Source organism: Photinus pyralis, unplaced genomic scaffold, assembly GCF_008802855.1.
Source record: "Photinus pyralis isolate 1611_PpyrPB1 unplaced genomic scaffold, Ppyr1.3 Ppyr1.4_LG5, whole genome shotgun sequence".
In the NCBI taxonomy this organism is placed as follows: Eukaryota; Metazoa; Arthropoda; class Insecta; order Coleoptera; family Lampyridae; genus Photinus; species Photinus pyralis.
The window spans coordinates 47,341,536-47,361,355 of NW_022170596.1; the positions used below are offsets into that span (position 1 = coordinate 47,341,536).

A 19,820-nucleotide genomic window follows, 5' to 3' on the forward strand; every position below is an offset into this window, starting at 1 on the left:
AAAAGTGTTTTCCCGAGAAATTTTGGTGCAGTAGATTTTTGGTAAAAAAGGAAGGTTATATACACTGTCTTTTTTTTGGCTCCAAAAAAAATTGTCTCAGATCGTCCGGAAAAAAACATTTTCTTATAGAATGGGGCCTGTAGAATCCATACTTTCAAACAGTTCCAAGATTGGGCTACTAGTTCAAAAGTTACAGCCCTTTGAATTTTCTTTCGAAATTGGTTTCTAGTCTATACCTTTTGATTGAGAAGTCTGATCGAAAAAGTACGAATTGTTTTGGATTCTACGCACCAAAATTAATAAGAAAAAGTGTTTTCCCGAGAAATTTTGGTGCAGTCGATTTTTGGTAAAAAAGGAAGGTTATACACTGTCTTTTTTTTGGCTCCAAAAAAAATTGTCTCAGATCGTCCGGAAAAAAACATTTTCTTATAGAATGGGGCCTGTAGAATCCATAATTTCAAACAGTTCCAAGATTGGGCTACTAGTTCCAAAGTTACATCCCTTGGAATTTTCTGTCGAAATTGGTTTCTAGTCTATAACTTTTGATTGAGAAGTCTGATCGAAAAAGTACGAATTGTTTTGGATTCTACGCACCAAAATTAATAAGATAAAGTGTTTTCCCGAGAAATTTTGGTGTAGTCGATTTTTGGTAAAAAAGGAAGGTTATACACTGCCTTTTTTTGAGGCTCGAAAAAAAAATTGTCTCAGATCGTCGAAAAAAAACATTTTCTAAGAATGGGGCCTGTAGAATCCATAATTTCAAACAATTCCAAGATTGGGCTACTAGTTCAAAAGTTACAGCCCTTTTGAATTTTTTTTCGAAATTGGTTTCTAGTCTATAACTTTTGATTGAGAAGTCTGATCGAAAAAGTACGAATTGTTTTGGATTCTACGCACCAAAATTAATAAGAAAAAGTGTTTTCGCGAGAAATTTTGGTGCAGTCGATTTTTGGTAAAAAAGGAAGGTTATACACTGCCTTTTGTTGAGGCCCGAAGAAAAAATTGTCTGAGATCGACCCGGGAAAAAATTTTCTATAGAATGGGCCTGTAGAATCCATAATTTCAAACAGTTCCAAGATTGGGCTACTAGTTCAAAAGTTACAGCCCTTTGAATTTTCTTTCGAAATTGGTTTCTAGTCTATAACTTTTGATTGAGAAGTCTGATCGTAAAAGTACGAATTGTTTTGGATTCTACGCACCAAAATTAATAAGAAAAAGTGTTTTCACGAGAAATTTTGGTGTAGTCGATTTTTGGTAAAAAAGGAAGGTTATACACTGCCTTTTTTTGAGCCCCGAAAAAAAAATTGTCTCAGATGGACCCGGAAAAAAATGTTCTTATAGAATGTGGCCTGTAGAATCCATAATTTCAAACAGTTCCAAGATTGGGCTACTAGTTCAAAAGTTACAACCCTTTGAATTTTCTTTCGAAATTCGTTTCTAGTCCAATAACTTTTGATTGAGAAATCTGATCGAAAAAGTACGAATTGTTTTGGATTCTACGCACCAAAATTAATACGAAAAAGTGTTTTCCCGAGAAATTTTGGTGCAGTCGATTTTTGGTAAAAAGGAAGGTTTGTACACTGCCTTTTTTTGACGCTCGAAAAAAAAATTGTCTCAGATCGACACGGAAAAAAATTTTCTTATAGAATGTGGCCTGTAGAATCCATAATTTCAAACAGTTCCAAGATTGGGCTACTAGTTCAAAAGTTACAGCCCTTTGAATTTTTTTTTCGAAATTGGTTTCTAGTCTATAACTTTTGATTGAGAAGTCTGATCGAAAAAGTACGAATTGATTTGGATTATACGCACCCAAATTAATAAGAAAAAGTGTTTTCCCGAGAAATTTTGGTGTAGTCAATTTTTGGTAAAAAAGGAAGGTTATACACTGCCTTTTTTTGAGCCCCCGTAAAAAAATTGTCTCAGATCGACGCGGGAAAAAAATTTTCTTATAGAATGTGGCCTGTAGAATCCATAATTTCAAACAATTCCAAGATTGGGCTACTAGTTCAAAAGTTACAGCCCTTTGAATCTTCTTGCGAAATTGGTTTCTAGTCTATAACCTTTGATTGAGAAATCTAAACGAAAAAGTACGAGTTGTTTTGGATTCTACGCCCCAAAATTAATAAGAAGTGTTTTTCCGAGAAATTTTGGTGTAGTCGATTTTTGGTAAAAAAGGAAGGTTGTACACTGCCTTTTTTTTTGGCCCGAAAAAAAAATTGTCTCAGATCGACCCGGAAAAAAAAATTTCTTATAGAATGGGGCCTGTAGATTCCATAATTTCAAACAGTTCCAAGATTGGGCTACTGGTTCAAAAGTTACAGCCCTTTGAATCTTCTTCCGAAATTGGTTTCTATATATGTCTTCAGAATAAATATGTAAATTATACAGTTTGAGGACAATTCAGCATGATAAATACAAGATTTCTCACTTAGTTTAGAAAACAAGGTCAAGTAGGTAGTTTGAATGAATAATTGCTTCTCACAAAAATAGCTATTCAATTCGAGTACGTTGCACAGTCCCACCCTTCAAGAATTACCGTACGGAATGGACGATGAAAACGTAGCTTTGGAGTACCGAAAACATAAAGAGTTGCGCGAAGAGGACATACAAAGTTTGAAGGAATGGTACGCGAAGCAGGTCCATCTGCCGCCCATTTCAGGTTTGATCGATCGACGCAAGTGCCCGCGCTCATTTGATCCGCTCTTCCAGAGATGCACCTCATCGTTTTCCTGCACAGCTGCTACTGGAGCATCGAGAGTGCAAAGTCGACGCTAGAGCGATTTTTCACGTACAGAAACGCGTGGCCCGAGTTTTTCGCCGGCACGGATCCGCGAAGGCCGAAGATGCTGTCGGATATGGAAGTGGTGTAACTGCGAACGTATTAATCGCCGGAAAAGGGTACTTTATTGGGTTGTTTTAGGCTGTACGCGTTTCTTCCCAAAAGGACTCCGGAGAACTACAGGGTGTTCTATATCAAATTACTTGATCATGACCTCAGCAGGTACATCCTCAAGGACCAGCTGAAGATTATGGATATGGTCCTCGTAGTTGACATACTAAGGAGCGGCACCAGTGATGGTTTGGTAATCGTGTGCGATTTTGAGGATGCCACTGTAGGCCATGTTTTGAAGACACACGTAACCGAAGTGAAGAAGTTCCTAACTTACCTACAGGAGGCACTACCAGTGCGCCTCAAAGGTCTCTACTATACCAACTTGGGACCCATAGCTGACCTTTTGAAGGGATTAATTAAACCTTTAATCAACAAGAAACTTTTGGAATGTGTAAGTGTCCGATTTACAATCACCCCAGCTCACTCTCGCCTTTTCAGTTGCACTTTACCGACTCGTTTGAGGGCGTACTTAAATTCGTACCACAGGGGTGTTTTCCCAAAGAGTTTGGAGGAACCGCGCCTTCTATTTACGATCTTCACGGTATTGAGGCGAATTTTATCCCCTTGCTTTGTCAATCTCGTGATTTTTCAGTCGAAATGCAAGATTTGCTCTTAAGTAACGTGCAGTTCTTCATCGAATCGGAGAAGATGATCACGGATGAATCGAGTCGCGATAGAAGACCATCGTACATGGATCGGGATTTGGGGATTGGCGCGGTCGGATCGTTTAAACGACTGGAATTTGATTAGTTTATTTTGACGGTATATTAAATGGTGACCTTTGGTGGTGGTGTGGTATTTTTGCATTTAATCCGCAATACACATTACACAAGTAATTTTTTCAAGAGGATTGTCGTTTGAAACCTACATGGGCCCATAACCCCTACCCCTACATAAACATTCATATATATATATATATATTAATTATTATTATATATATATCGCCCTGACTTTGGTTTGATTCGTAGAGTGGGAATTAATCAATCGAATTAACGATTAAGGATGGCCGTTTACGTTAAGAATTCGCTATTCTGTAGGAGTTATTAGTTAAAATAAATGAAGAGGGAGATAGTAAGAAGACATTTTTTATTCATTCGTATTTGGGGGTGGAAGTGTTAATTGTACTATTTGTAAAACACTGACACTTTTTGAATGGGGTCCTTGAACTATCCCAAGAATTTCCTGGCATTTTTCAAACCCTTTTCTAAACAATTGAGCTCTCTATAAAGCCCTTCCGTAACACTAAATATACTTTTGAAAGATCTGCCAATACATCCCACACCTTCCTGCATATCTGTGACCCTGATACAATCGTCTCTGTACAAGAAAAATTTATATCAGAAGGAAATGATAGGATTGGTATTAAGAGAACATAATATCAAAAAAGGTAAGTATCTGAAAATAAATCAATGTCCCCCTACGACCGTGGTGAAATTTCCGCCAGTAGATCCATGATCTTGTCTTTCCTGATAAGATCATTGAATTGAATGAAACACTTGCACAATAGATATATAGTCATATTAGGCCGAATCTGGCTCAGTTCAAAGTCGCTCGCCACCTAGCGGTGACTTTGGAAATTAGGTCAAGGTAACAAAAGTTCAAAGGTTGCATGCCACATGGCAGTGATCTTGGAAAGTAGGTCAAGGTGGTGCTCACGGGCATTCGCTTTCAAGGTCAGGCAGTAGTGATATATACCGTTCAAGGCTAAGGTGAAGTTCAAAGGTCACTCTCTCCCCGTTCTCCTCTAGTAGTGACCTTGGACAGTAAGTCAAAATAGAGCTGAAAGATCTCTCGCCTCCAAAGGTTTTTGTTGGTTCTATTGTATTCTATCTACACGGGGTCCGACCAGGCAGCTCTTAGGCACACCAAAGGCCCATTGTGCCATACCTCCATTCTTTCGTAACTAGTTTCAGTGCCTGTTCAGTCCTTCGATCGCCATCTTTTAACTGCATTCTTAGACCTAGGAGATCCCTGAAACAGAAATCAGCAATTAATAGATAAGACTCGAATCGTCTATCCACATAAATGCAAGTCCTAGGATTTCGATGGCTCTGTAGAAGGTTACCTCGTCCCTCACTAACGTACTAGGTTCCCCCCTCCCCTAACGATGCCGCCTGTTCTGACCCTTTGTTGGAGCCAGTAGTAATCTCGACGTCCCTTCGAGGGATTCACCCCCCCCCTCCTGCCCTTCTCATCGCTTTTCAATGGAAGGAAATCTCGGAATTTTGAAAATTGGAAAACTGTTCCTTAATATCTAAGTTTCAAGAAAATAAAAAGTCCTTATGGGAGGGGGATGAGCTGGAGCTGTAGGTAAATTGAGCAATAAGATAAAAACATATATCAGAGTCAAACATAACAATTTATTTAAATAACATTCAAATATAACAGTAAACAATTGTAAATATATTCTCTAAAACTAAAACAACATGGAACACTTAGGACTTAACCCTTTTTAACTTTGGGGTCGTCTTTGAGCACGTCAAACTTTTCGGGGGCGTACTTTCGCAGCGTCCCGTCCAGCAAACGATCGATCAGATGATCTATGGGCTTAATAATGAATGGAATCATTGTCAGTCCAATCCCGGTTACTATCCACTTTTTCGTCGTCGACGGTAAAGTTCGATTGTACGTCAGGAGATAACCGGCGGCCGCACATGTTCGATTAATCGTAATGCCCGGCACGACGACGGAGGCGAGCATCTGCCACGCGAACGTGTCGAACGCGACGAAGCTCACCGTCTTCGGATCGCCGCGGTGCTGTATCTGAAAATTCGGTTGCATGATAACGCTTGAAGGAAAAGATGGGGGTTACGTGAGCATCTTTGGTCTTGCTGGCGGTGTCGGCTAGGACGTAGGTGGTGGCGACACCATAAGTGACCGCAACCCATTTCGGGCCGATCATGGAACGAAAGGCCTCACCGATTTCATTTGCATATCCTGTACTTTGGGGGGTTAATTGTAAGCGAATTTTACGTTTCTTACCTAAATAACGTATGGGGGTGTCTCGATAGATATCAATTTCTCCGGAATGAGACATTGGAAGGTTTTACAAGTTGAGGTTAGGTCCCAGGAAATTTTGAAGGTTAGGAGATAATGGTCGCATTCATCAAGTTTGTTTTTTTTCGGGAATGCAGTGGCAGTCCTACGTTTCGTTTACTTTACTTTATAAAGGGTGGCATTGTCCCTCGTACTTCTTAAGCCCGCTTGACATGGAGCAATAAAAATTGCAATTGCATGCAAGTTGCAAGAAAAATTGCGAAAGGCATGCGCAGTTCAAAGCCAGCTGATCAATTGCTGCAAGAAAGAGACTTGCATGCAATTTTTATAGGACCGGTGCTATTTTTCTTGCATGAATCGTGCAATTCTAGGGATAAATCTAGTTGTTTTTGTGGCACCAACCTAGAAAATACAGCGGCGGTAACTGTGATGCTGAGAGACGCACTCATTACTTGTTTTTACTAATCTTATTTATTCTTGTAATTTTCATGTTTCTTCAAGCAATCAAAATTTAATTTTCATTTGAGGTTAACTACTTTGTTGACAAATCCATATGTTTCTTCTGTTGGCAGACATGTGGCAATTGAAATAGAATTGCACCATGTCAAATACCATGCAATGCTTATTGCATGCAAGGATTTGACCTTGCAATTTCTTTCTGCAAGTTCTTGCGCGTAGTATTGCTCCATGTCAAGCGGCCTTTAAGCCCGCTTGACATGGAGCAATAAAAATTGCAATTGCATGCAAGTTGCAAGAAAAATTGCGAAAGGCATGCGCAGTTCAAAGCCAGCTGATCAATTGCTGCAAGAGACTTGCATGCAATCTTTATAGGACCGGTGCTATTTTTCTTGCATGAATCGTGCAATTCTAGGGATAAATCTAGTTGTTTTTGTGTCACCAACCTAGTAAAATACAGCGGCGGCAACTATGATGCTGAGAGACGCACTCATTACTTGTTTTTTTTAATCGTATTTATTCTTGTAATTTTCATGTTTCTTCAAGCAATCAAAATTTAATTTTTATTGGAGGTTAGCAACTTTGTTGACAAGTCCATATTTTTCTTCTGTTGGCAGACATGTGGCAATTGAAATAGAATTGCACCATGTCAAATACCATGCAATGCTATTGCATGCAAGGATTTGACCTTGCAATTTCTTTCTGCAAGTTCTTGCGCGTTGTATTGCTCCATGTCAAGCGGCCTTTAATACCATACAAATTGAGGGTTTTGTGTAAAATTGAAAAGCTTTTTGACCTTTCTTAAGACCCATTTCAAGTACATTTTAGAGCGGATCGAGCCTATCCAACTCACCCCTGGGTCCTTTGTCCAAATCTCAAATTACACCTTTCTATCATTCCCTAGGCTCATCAGTTTATCTGCTACTCCTCCCAGAAATTCATTGAGAGGTGCCTTAGATAAATTTCAAAAACAAAGATTGAAACACACAAAATGTATAACATGCGGCATATAAAACACAAATACGATTATAAAGAAATGCAAAAATTACTACCTGCATCTGTCAGCTGAACACATTCTATGTGGTTGCGAGGCTGCTGTCGAGCAAAGGCTAAATGACCTCGGGGAGACCGGGCAACTAGACTTCAGAGCAGTACTTAGCTTCTTCAATCGGATAAAACGAGTAACAGCAGTAGGTGCTAAAGAGATATAGTGCCTACCTTCACACAGAAAATAAAGCAATCGATCAAAATTGTCCCTAGCGTAGAACGTGTTCTAACCCGCCACTGGTGTGTGCCTGTGTTTGTGTTTTTTTTTAATGTAGGCAACACTGTAACAGCTGTCAGTCAAGGACGTTTTTGTTTTGGCGGTTGAAGTTGTGGACAATTAGGTTAGAATGCCTTAAAAAATGTATTTGGAAAATTTGAAAACGGAATTTTACGAATTTCTCACAGGAAAGGTACGTCCCACTTGCACTTTCCTTCCATTTCCCAACAATCGTCACTTTCAGCGAATCTGCCTCATCGTTAACTTCGACATCGACAGCATCTGTACCTGCAAAATCCTCCAGTCTCTGCTGAAGTACAAGCAAATCACTTACACCCTCGCCGTCGTCCAAGGTATCAGCGATCTTAAAGGTGTCTACCAGGAAAACGCCGATCAAGTGAAGTGCTTCGTCCTGATCAACTGCGGCGGCACGATCGATCTAATCGACGTTTTGGAGCCCGAAGACGACGTTATATTTTTCGTGCTCGACTCGCACAGGCCGACAGATCTTTGCAATATATACAGTAACGGGCAAATTCGGTTGCTGTGGAGTCCCGATGACGATAGCGATGTACCCGAGTTTCCAGACATCTTCCGCGAGGACGAGGTACGCCTTTTCACTAGCACTGCGACACGGAGGGGGGTTCACGTAATATATTTGTTTACAGTCGGACGAGGAGGACGACGAGGAGAATTTGGACGAGAGCGGCGACGAGGCGGAGGGCCGAGCCGCCAAACGAAGACGGCTGGGCGAGGAAGCCATAATGAAACGTCGTGAACGTAGGTTGTGGGAGGCGAATCGAGAGAAGATTCTCTTCGAGTATTCACAGTTCACTTACTACGCGAAAGCCGTGAGTGTGAGGGAGTGCCATTAGTCGCGATCTGTGCGGTTTGTGCTTTCAGAGCGCCCTCTACATGTTCGATTTGGCGTGGAAGCTGAACAAGGACGACAAGGACTTGCTGTGGTACACGATCGTCGCGCTAACCGAGCAGATGATCTTCGAGAAGATCGAGCACACGCAGTACGTATTGGAGACGGGCAATCTGCAGGCGCACGCCACCCGCCTGCTGAACAGGACAAGCGACACCGACAATTTGACCTCTCTGAAGATCGCGTTCGAGAAGGACCTGAAGCTGGTCTTGTACCGGCATTGGTCCATCGAGGCTAGTCTCAAGTATTCGATGTTCACCGCCGTCAAGTTAAAGCTGTGGTCCATTCGGGGCGATAAACGGTTGCACGAGTTGCTTGCGGATATGGGGTAAGTCTCTTCCTCTTTATTATGTTCTCCTAGTAGCACAACACCTTTTGCATAAGATTGTCGACAAGTAACAGGTGTAGTATTAGAAAAAGAAACACCTCCTCGCACTCATATGATCCTGATACAGAATTGGCAAATTTTTAAATCGAATGAAAGCTTTGAAATTATTCTGACAGAGATAGAAAAAGACCTCTTCATATATTATGTTCTCCTAGTAGCACGACACCTTTTGCATAGTTTTGTCGAAAAGTAACAGGTGTCGTATTAAAAACAGAAACACCTCCTCGCACTCATATGATCCTGATACAGAATTGGCAAATTTTTAAATCGAATGAAAGCTTTGAAATAATTCTGACAGAAATAGAAGTAGACCTCTTCGTATATTATGTTCTCCTAGTAGCACGACACCTTTTGCATTAGTTTGTCGACAAGTAACAGGTGTAGTATTAGGTAAAGAAACACCTCCTCGCACTCATACGATCCTGATACAGAATTCGCAAGTTTTTAAATCGAATGAAGGCTTTGAAATAATTCTGACAGAGCTAGAAAAAGACCTCTTCGTATATTATGTTCTCCTAGTAGCACGACACCTTTTGCATAGTTTTGTCGAAAAGTAACAGGTGTAGTATTAGGAAAGGAAACACCTCCTCGCACTCATATGATCCTGATACAGAATTGGCAAATTTTTAAATCGAATGAAAGCTTTGAAATAATTCTGACAGAGTTAGAAAAAGACCTCTTCGTATATTATGTTCTCCTAGTAGCACGACACCTTTTACATAGTTTTGTCCAAAAGTAACAGGTGTAGTATTAAGAAAAGAAACACCTCCTCGCACTCATATGATCCTGATACAGAATTGGCAAATTTTTAAATCGAATGAAAGCTTTGAAATAATTCTGACAGAGATAGACAAAGACCTCTTCGTATATTATGTTCTCCTAGTAGCGCGACACCTTTTGCATAGTTTTGTCGAAAAGTAGCAGGTGTAGTATTAAGAAAAGATACACCTCCTCGCACTCATATGATCCTGATACAGAATTGACAAATTTTTAAAACGAATGAAAGCTTTGAAACAATTCTGACAGAGCTAGAAAAATACCTCTTCACATATTATGTTCTCCTACTAGCACGACACCTTTTGCATAGTTTTGTCGAAAAGTACCAGGTGTAGTATTAGGAAAAGAAACACCTCCTCGCACTCATATGATCCTGATACAGAATTGGCAAATTTTTAAATCGAATGAAAGCTTTGAGATAATTCTGACAGAGCTAGAAAAAGACCTCTTCGTATATTATGTTCTCCTAGTAGCACGACACCTTTTGCATAGTTTTGTCGAAAAGTAACAGGTGTAGTATTAAAAACAGAAACACCTCCTCGCACTCATATGATCCTGATACAGAATTGGCAAATTTTTAAATCGAATGAAAGCTTTGAAATAATTCTGACAGAGATAGAAAAGACCTCTTCGTATATTATGTTCTCCTAGTAGCACGACACCTTTTGCATAGTTTTGTCGAAAAGTAACAGGTGTAGTATTAAGAGAAGAAACACCTCCTCGCACTCATATGATCCTGATACAGAATTGGCAAATGTTTAAATCGAATGAAAGCTTTGAAATAATTCTGACAGAGTTAGAAAAAGACCTCTTCGTATATTATGTTCTCCTAGTAGCACGACACCTTTTGCATAAGTTAGTCGACAAGTAACAGGTGTAGTATTAGGAAAAGAAAGACCTCCTCGCCCTCATATGATCCTGATACAGAAATGGCAAACTTTAAATCGAATGAAAGCTTTGAAATAATTCTGACAGAGATAGAAAAAGACCTCTTCATATATTATGTTCTCCTAGTAGCACGACACCTTTTGCATAGTTTTGTCCAAAAGTAACAGGTGTAGTATTAAGAAAAGAAACACCTCCTCGCACTCATATGATCCTGATACAGAATTGGCAAATTTTTAAATCGAATGAAAGCTTTGAAATAATTCTGACAGAGATAGAAAAAGACCTCTTCGTATATTATGTTCTCCTAGTAGCACGACACCTTTTGCATTAGTTTGTCGACAAGTAACAGGTGTAGTATTAGGTAAAGAAACACCTCCTCGCACTCATATGATCCTGATACAGAATTGGCAAGTTTTTAAATCGAATGAAGGCTTTGAAATAATTCTGACAGAGCTAGAAAAAGACCTCTTCGTATATTATGCTCTCCTAGTAGCACGACACCTTTTGCATAGTTTTGTCGAAAAGTAACAGGTGTAGTATTAAGAAAAGATACACCTCCTCGCACTCATATGATCCTGATACAGAATTGGCAAATTTTTAAATCGAATGAAAGCTTTGAAATAATTCTGACAGAGATAGAAAAAGACCTCTTCGTATATTATGTTCTCCTAGTAGCACGACACCTTTTGCATAAGTTTGTCGACAAGTAACAGGTGTAGTATTAGGAAAAGAAACACCTCCTCGCACTCATATGATCCTGATACAGAATTGGCAAATTTTTAAATCGAATGAAAGCTTTGAAATAATTCTGACAGAGATAGAAAAAGACCTCTTCATATATTATGTTCTCCTAGTAGCACGACACCTTTTGCATAGTTTTGTCGAAAAGTAACAGGTGTAGTATTAAGAAAAGAAACACCTCCTCGCCCTCATAAGATCCTGATACAGAAATGGCAAACTTTAAATCGAATGAAAGCTTTGAAATAGTTCTGACAGAGTTAGAAAAAGACCTCTTCATATATTATATTCTCCTAGTAGCACGACACCTTTTACATAGTTTTGTCCAAAAGTAACAGGTGTAGTATTAAGAAAAGAAACCCCTCCTCGCACTCATATGATCCTGATACAGAATTGGCAAGTTTTTAAATCGAATGAAGGCTTTGAAATAATTCTGACAGAGCTAGAAAAAGACCTCCTCGCATATTATGTTCTCCTAGTAGCACGACAACTTTTGCATAAGTTTTGTCGACAAGTAACAGGTGTAGTATTAGGAAAAGAAACACCTCCTCGCACTCATATGGTCCTGATACAGAATTGGCAAATTTTTAAATCGAATGAAAGTTTTGAAATAATTCTGACAGAGCTAGAAAAAAGCCTCTTCGGATATTATGTTCTCCTAATAGCACGACAACCTTTGCATTAGTTTGTCGACAAGTAACAGGTGTAGTATTAGGTAAAGAAACACCTCCTCGCACTCATATGATCCTGATACAGAATTGGCAAGTTTTTAAATCGAATGAAGGCTTTGAAATAATTCTGACAGAGATAGAAAAAGACCTCTTCGTATATTATGTTCTCCTAGTAGCACGACACCTTTTGCATAAGTTTATCGACAAGTAACAGGTGTAGTATTAGGAAAAGAAACCCCTCCTCGCACTCATATGATCCTGATACAGAATTGGCAAATTTTTAAATCGAATGAAAGCTTTGAAATAATTCTGACAGAGATAGAAATATACCTCTTCGTATATTATGTTCTCCTAGTAGCACGACACCTTTTGCATTAGTTTGTCGACAAGTAACAGGTGTAGTATTAGGTAAAGAAACACCTCCTCGCACTCATATGATCCTGATACAGAATTGGCAAATTTTTAAATCGAATGAAAGTTTTGAAATAATTCTGACAGAGCTAGAAAAAAGCCTCTTCGGATATTATGTTCTCCTAATAGCACGACACCCTTTGCATTAGTTTGTCGACAAGTAACAGGTGTAGTATTCGGTAAAGAAACACCTCCTCGCACTCATATGATCCTGATACAGAATTGGCAAGTTTTTAAATCGAATGAAGGCTTTGAAATAATTCTGACAGAGCTAGAAAAAGACCTCTTCGCATATTATGTTCTCCTAGTAGCACGACAACTTTTGCATAGTTTTGTCGAAAAGTAACAGGTGTAGTATTAAGAAAAGAAACACCTCCTCGCACTCATATGGTCCTGATACAGAATTGGCAAATTTTTAAATCGAATGAAAGTTTTGAAATAATTCTGACAGAGCTAGAAAAAAGCCTCTTCGGATATTATGTTCTCCTAATAGCACGACACCCTTTGCATTAGTTTGTCGACAAGTAACAGGTGTAGTATTAGGTAAAGAAACACCTCCTCGCACTCATATGATCCTGATACAGAATTGGCAAGTTTTTAAATCGAATGAAGGCTTTGAAATAATTCTGACAGAGCTAGAAAAAGACCTCTTCGTATATTATGTTCTCCTAGTAGCACGACACCTTTTGCATAGTTTTGTCGAAAAGTAACAGGTGTAGTATTAAGAAAAGAAACACCTCCTCGCACTCATATGATCCTGATACAGAATTGGCAAGTTTTTAAATCGAATGAAGGCTTTGAAATAATTCTGACAGAGCTAGAAAATGACCTCTTCGCATATTATGTTCTCCTAGTAGCACGACAACTTTTGCATAAGTTTTGTCGACAAGTAACAGGTGTAGTATTACGAAAAGAAACACCTCCTCGCACTCATATGGTCCTGATACAGAATTGGCAAATTTTTAAATCGAATGAAAGTTTTGAAATAATTCTGACAGAGCTAGAAAAAAGCCTCTTCGGATATTATGTTCTCCTAATACCACGACACCCTTTGCATTAGTTTGTCGACAAGTAACAGGTGTAGTAATATATAGCCGCTACGAAATCTCACTAGATGAAAATCCCTAGAAAAGTCACTAGAATTGAGTGGTTCTGAACTGTGGTAGCGAGGTTTGCGCTTGTGCTAACGTCAAGGTCAAGGGGTTGAGGTTTGTGCTCAAGATAAAGTATCAGAGGTTTGCGTCCGAGCTAAAGTAAGTCGGTTTGTGCCTGACGGTTCTTGTCGATGGTAGTGTACGGCCGATTCTAAATCTCACTAGATGAAAATCCCCTAGAAAAGGCACTAGAATTGAGTGGTTCTGAACTGTGCTAGCGAGGTTTGCGCCTGTGCTAACGTCAAGGTCAAGGGGTTGAGGTTTGTGCTCAAGATAAAGTATCAGAGGTTTGCGTCCGAGCTAAAGTAAGTCGGTTTGTGCCTGACGGTTCTTGTCGATGGTAGTGTACGGCCGATTCTAAATCTCACTAGATGAAAATCCCCTAGAAAAGTCACTAGAATTGAGTGGTTCTGAACTGTGGTAGCGAGGTTTGCGCCTGTGCTAATGTCAGGGGGGTCGAGGTTTGCGCTCAAGATAAAGTATCGGAGGTTTGCGCCTGTGCTAAAGTTAAGGTCAAGGGGGTCGAGGTTTGCGCTCGAGATAAAGTATCGGAGGTTTGCGTCCGAGCTAAAGTAATTTGGTTTGCGCCTGAGTCGAGAGTAATATATGACCGATTCTAAATCTCACTAGATGAAAATCCCTAGAAAAGTCACTAGAATTGAGTGGTTCTGAACTGTGGTAGCGAGGTTTGCGCCTGTGCTAACGTCAAGGGGGTCGAGGTTTGCGCTCCAGATAAAGTATCGGAGGTTTGCGTCCGAGCTAAAGTAATTTGGTTTGCGCCTGAGTCGAGGGGTATTGTCGATGGCAGTGTACGGGTGATTCTAAATCACACTAAAATCCCCCTAGAAAAGTCACTAGGATTGAGTGGTTCTGAACTGCGCTAGCGAGGTTTGCACCTGTGCTAACGTCAATGTCAAGGAGTCGAGGTTTGTGCTCGATATAAAGTATCGGAGGTTTGCGTCCGAGCTATTTGGGCTGGAGGTTTGTTGTCAGGTGACGGTGAAGTTTCAAGGTCGTTTAAGGCAATTTGATCGTGGTGGTTTACTTCCGGGGTAGGATAATTTGATCGGGGCCTTCAAGTAACTAGGTTTGTATATGTGCTGCGTGGGTTCGAATGTGTTGCTTGTACGGTTCTGGACTGGGGTTTGTAAAACTAGTAAAGCTACTCTCAATAATGTAGGACTGAAATCACACTAAGTTGCTTTCGGGGTTTGCGTCCGGGCTAACAATTCTATCTCCTGTCAATCACCGTGCAGAAATCTATTACTGTAGATTTCAAGGCCACACTTTGGAAATATAAGGTGAGCTGCAGGGCGTTTTTTCATTCAGTCCGATAGTGCTTTCCAAACAGTTAAAAAATGGATCTTAATGCGCTCAACAATGAAACATTCTGTAAAGCATTTAAGAACGTTAAGGATATGGAAGTGGAGGAAAAGTTTAAAATTCTGAATATCGATATCATAAACACAAAGTATGGTGACCGAATAGTACTGGAAACAGAAAATTATAAATGCGTACTACCACTGCGGTTCTACGAGTATTTCAAAGTAGGTAATCGGCTGAGCGAGTTCCAAGAATCCTTGAAGACAAACGAGGTGTTCATTACAAGTGCAGGACCGTCAGGAAAGACCACAAACTTAAAATTTATGTAAACATTAGCTATTTTTGAAAAAAGATTATGTAAATAGTGTTGTAAATAAAACCATTAGACTACAAATAATCGTGTTTCATTAAGAAAAGAAAAAATGCCATCTCTGGTCATCCTTTGAATTCCATCCCGCCTCTTGTGTTGAAATATGTAGTTTGCGCTGCAATCCCCTCGAAGGTGTAGGTTGCGAATATCCCTTGGATCGTTAAATGGGCTCCAACCACAACGTACCTTTGGTGCGGAAAAACGACGAAGGGCATCGAGAGAGATTCAAGTTGTTTTGCGTCCCTGTAAGCAATAATTCGCCCGTTACGATAAAGTTTCAACCATGGGCTCCACCTGAGCTGTTGGTAGTGGAGGCAGTGTAGGTGATCTCATCGTTTCCAGCAATTTGAGGGATTATTTTCAACTTTAAAAAAGAAAATTGGAGAATGAAAAAAAATCGTTTATTGAAGGTACTAACCCACCAGGCAAACAGAAAATCTGTAGCAAATCCTCCTTCTAACCGCGCTACGGATGTGTGTCCACTAAATTTTCTGTTCTGTAAAAACAAGAAAACAATTACTTTTAACGTAGTATCTACATGCCCCAACTCAAAAGGTATCAGAGTAATGTTGTATACTTACACAATCGTGGGGCGAATTGATTGTGATGACACGGGCATCTATTTCAATGGAATCCCATTTTGATACGAATTTACCTAAGAGACACCGCGTTGTTTACCACAGCGTTTATTTCTGGAGCCAACGCCAACGTGTCGTTGATAGCCGTTGTTGATCGACAGGTGGCTTTAGAAATGTTTGTTGCGAAATTTTCGCGCCCGATGCTCGAAACGTTGAGAATTTTCGTGATGTCATATTGTGTGTGACTCGCGCGCGCACTTTACGTTTAACTATAGTAAATAGGAGGCAAATTGCGATCGTAGCGGAAAACTAAAGACGGAACGTGTAACGAGTGAGAAAACGATACATTCTTTGTTTTAGATCTGAAATGCATACTCCCATTTCCAGGAATAACGGTCGGAAACAAGGGCGCTTTGTTTTTTTGAAAACGCCTTACGCGGTAAAATACGTCAAGGAAGTCACCTATTTATTCTTTAGGATATCTAGGTAAGTAGTTTTGGTTAAAATCAAATAAAACATGTCTCGTTAGGGTAATTAATATTGGACGTACCTACTAGCATTTCGTAATATATATTCCTCATTAGAAATAGTGGTTTCGGAGAACTAGAATACAGTTTCGCATTTTGCGGTAGCCCTTCATACGAAATAAATTTTAAATTGGTTTTTTTTTTCGTAATACCTATGCCTATCTGTCTATAAAGCGCAGTTGGCCAGTTAGCTGTTAGCGGAACATCAAAAAACAATGACAGGATTTTGCGAGTCGTTTGTTTTTTGTCAAAAAGTTGGAAGAGTAATTTTTTCCCCATCACCTTTTAATTAATCATTACTTCGCGAGAATGCTTGCAATAGTTAAGGCAGTAAAGAAATGCAGCAGCAGCAGTTAGATAAGCACCTTTTCCATTAGCGTTTAGTGGGGGCATTTGCCTATATATACGTAGGTACTTATGCACCTACATCGCGTTTTCCTTGTTCTTGTATAAAGGGCACTACATTGCTCGGGGGAAAATTTCCAAAAAGCAAGGATATAATTTACGTGTGGCTGTAATTGGTTTCCACGAATTGCTTATCATTGAGAATCTATTTTGTAGACATACAACTACGTATGGAACTAAATAAGAGTAGGTACGTATAAGAGGGTAAATAAGAATATTAGTAAATCTTCATTTACAGTAGGTAAACCGGCAAGTTGCGCTATAGGTATAATTGGTAAATTAGAAAAGTATACCAAAGAAAAATTGTATAGCGCGCTTGCACTTTGGAATCTAAATCGAATACATTCCCCCCCGGACCCTGCAGGTGTTGAAACAAAGACGTCTGTTGCAAGCATCATGTAGCAGCTCATCCCTCTTCTCTCCGCTAAAGACACTGGTTGAAATTTTCCATTAGTTCATTCGCGTCTCTCTTCTTACATACGTCATGGCGAAAAAGTACCCAAACCTTACAACCAAAAACCGGAAATGCAAAGGAAGAGTTTACAAAAAAAACGGCAACCAAATTAACAACAACAGTCCTTAACTAAAATAATGCGAGGACTGCAGAAAAACGCAGTGGCAGTGCACCCCCGGCGACCTCCCCGCTTCCCCCCGGTATTATACGAAGGACGACGATAATTTGAATCTAATAATTAAAAAATTTGGTCAACTATTGCGGAAGTAGGTACAAACTGTTTTATATTTCTCTCCCACCCCTACTATTTTTGCGCACGCATGTTAAAAATAATAACTTGTTTACAGTAAATATGGGGGAACATTTCGAGTAGGGTCATAGCACAGCTGATAGAATGGAGTTGCTGCTGCATATTTTCTTTTTGCATAGCTTTATCACTTTGGGATACCAGCACCATCGCATGCCTTAAATTAACTTCAATTAATATCTACTCAGGTGGTGTGGAACCAATCCTACGAATGTACCGTAAGTTTTTGTGGAAATATTTTGTAGAACCGTAACCGATGATTGATTACAGTCACACAACCACATCAACAACCCTCGAGCGGCAAAGGTCAAGAAGACCTAATGAAAAGCGTCAGCCTACTTTTCGGCTCTGGAAGCGACCGACCTGTAAGGAACTGGCGCACAAGACCTACGGGCGGGCCTAAAAAATATGGATACCGCTGCAAACTGGTGGATGCGCAAACCGTCGACAAAACAACTGGACTCTTCCAAAAGAGAGGCGCTTGGAAAAAAGGATTTTCAATTTGTTGAAGAATTTCTTAAGTTCACTTTTAAAATATATTTATATTGAAAGATGTAAATTAATAGCTTTGTTATGCAACCCAGAATGCAGAAGCGAGCTAGTATGGTTGCAACACTGCATCCGACATTTCGCGAAGATGCAGTTAATGCAACTAAACACAGTATCATACTTTTCCGAATGCAGAATGGGACTGTCACTAGTGTGGTTGCATAATCACAGTTGCATCCGAGCATATATTGTGCGTATGTTCTATCCATGATTTCATAAATATTTTAAGGTGGATAACCGACTTCAATAACTCCTTGCCCCCTACAAATAAGTCTTCATGAGTGCTGATAGGATGGCGCAGAAATTTAGCATGAAGAAAAAAAAGGATGTGCATGAATTATTTAAAAAATAAACTGTATATAAGAAAGCTCTCTTAACGGCGCTCCCCCCTATAACATTTCCTATAATAGCAAAACAATTTCTTACCCCCCTAAGATAAACATTCCCAAAAGTAGTAGATTACATACCGAGGTGGGAAGTGGTTCATTACCTACGCCGAGAGGCTTTGGGCAATTATTTTGAGGAATATAATATGAGGTACCCGTGACATCCACGCCTGTCGGTCAATGAATTATTTTTATTTGTTACTCAGTTGTAAACGTTGATTAACAAGACAAAACGCAAACGGGTAAACGTCATCTTTAAACGCTACTGACTTGTAAAACTGACAGCTGACGTGTAAAAATTTTACAAGTTAGTAATCTAGTAATTGCATTGGCCAGAATTAATGCGAAGTCTCGGTTACATGGATAATATGATATTTTAGAAATTTCTTCGAGATCAATTTAAGAACTAATTATTTACGTTTACCAATGAGTAACAAATAAAATATTGTACATTATACGCCAGGTAATAGTTTTTACTGGCTCTAGGAGATGACAGGCTCGCCTGACGGCTCGCCAGTCAACTTCTCCTATCGCCAGTAAAAACTCACTTACCTGGCTAATAATGTAAAATACTATTACATTACAGTATACATATAAGCAAAAGTACCTATACCTCGTTTTGGTCTAAGATTTTGGTATTCAACGTTACAGATTCTATTTTCCCCTAGACACTACAAAACTAATTAGAATTACGGTTGGGGGCCTTTTCGGTAATGTGCTTGGCGTTTGAAATTCGCACCTTTGTAAATCGTATCGACGTAGCAGTGGAGTCATGCTATTTAGAGAACTGGAAACGGAAGAGGTGACAGGTGAATAGATTGAGGCTGTGTATATTTATGAGATCCTCATTTTTGGCAGTTGTAATAATTCCACCACCGCTGCCGAGGGCTCCTTTCTGCGTAAGAGGAACCCGCGCTACCCGAATTTGTTTGCCGTTGATACAATTCCTTTCGGAATAACTGAGGCAGTTCACATATAACAAGCGCCAATCATCGCAGTCAACCACTTTCAAGGTTACGGGTTGGAAATATAAGCTATAGCGATGCTTTCAATCAGTACAGTAGTGCTAGTAGTCCAGTAGTACCTATAGTGCTCGCAACAGTTGGTGAATCAATAGCAGAAAATGGTTATTGCTATTGACGTTCAAGGATTTAAAACATCCACAACGACATTTACGCCAAAGGAGGTGGCGGTATTTAATGGGCACCAAGTTGCACATTTTGTGTTCAAACCTCCATTTTCATTTAGCAGCTTAGATGTGAACTACCAGAGACAAGCAATCTGGCTGATGCACAACCACCATTGTATTAAATGGGAAGAAGGACATACACCGCCCCACTTATTTCCGATTAT

At 39.7% G+C, this 19,820-nt stretch overlaps 4 protein-coding genes and 2 long non-coding RNA genes across 8 annotated transcripts in view; 3 read left to right on the plus strand and 3 right to left on the minus strand.

Moving 5' to 3' along the window:
* LOC116172249 (E3 ubiquitin-protein ligase MIB1-like) overlaps window positions 1-19,820 on the minus strand; it is a 462,793-nt gene that overhangs the window by 2,586 nt on the left and 440,387 nt on the right. The gene's annotated exons all lie outside the window — the stretch shown is intronic.
* Window positions 2,502-3,677, plus strand: LOC116172255 (alpha-tocopherol transfer protein-like). Its single transcript, XM_031489433.1, has 5 exons — window positions 2,502-2,659; window positions 2,710-2,866; window positions 2,921-3,284; window positions 3,332-3,434; window positions 3,486-3,677. The coding sequence occupies exons 1-5, from the start codon at window positions 2,545-2,547 to the stop codon at window positions 3,641-3,643; spliced, it is 897 nt and encodes a 298-aa protein (XP_031345293.1). The 5' UTR covers window positions 2,502-2,544; the 3' UTR covers window positions 3,644-3,677.
* LOC116172259 (mitochondrial fission process protein 1-like) lies at window positions 5,234-5,983 on the minus strand. Its single transcript, XM_031489438.1, has 3 exons — window positions 5,876-5,983; window positions 5,706-5,830; window positions 5,234-5,656 (listed from the first exon to the last, which is right to left on the minus strand). The coding sequence occupies exons 1-3, from the start codon at window positions 5,928-5,930 to the stop codon at window positions 5,336-5,338; spliced, it is 501 nt and encodes a 166-aa protein (XP_031345298.1). The 5' UTR covers window positions 5,931-5,983; the 3' UTR covers window positions 5,234-5,335.
* On the plus strand, window positions 7,684-8,899 carry LOC116172254 (cell division control protein 45 homolog). Its single transcript, XM_031489432.1, has 4 exons — window positions 7,684-7,803; window positions 7,855-8,217; window positions 8,279-8,461; window positions 8,514-8,899. Exons 1-4 carry the CDS (start codon window positions 7,753-7,755, stop codon window positions 8,871-8,873), a joined length of 957 nt encoding a protein of 318 aa, XP_031345292.1. The 5' UTR covers window positions 7,684-7,752; the 3' UTR covers window positions 8,874-8,899.
* On the minus strand, window positions 15,213-16,502 carry LOC116172263. Of its 2 annotated transcripts, none has more exons than XR_004145617.1 (3): window positions 15,843-16,502; window positions 15,684-15,757; window positions 15,213-15,625 (listed from the first exon to the last, which is right to left on the minus strand). It is a non-coding gene; the product is annotated as an uncharacterized LOC116172263 (long non-coding RNA). The 2 variants fall into 2 exon arrangements; XR_004145618.1 differs by having other exon boundaries at window positions 15,680-15,757.
* LOC116172262 lies at window positions 16,535-18,448 on the plus strand. 2 transcript variants are annotated; one of them, XR_004145615.1, is made up of 3 exons: window positions 16,535-16,961; window positions 17,010-17,750; window positions 17,803-18,448. It is a non-coding gene; the product is annotated as an uncharacterized LOC116172262 (long non-coding RNA). The 2 variants fall into 2 exon arrangements; XR_004145616.1 differs by having other exon boundaries at window positions 16,535-16,957.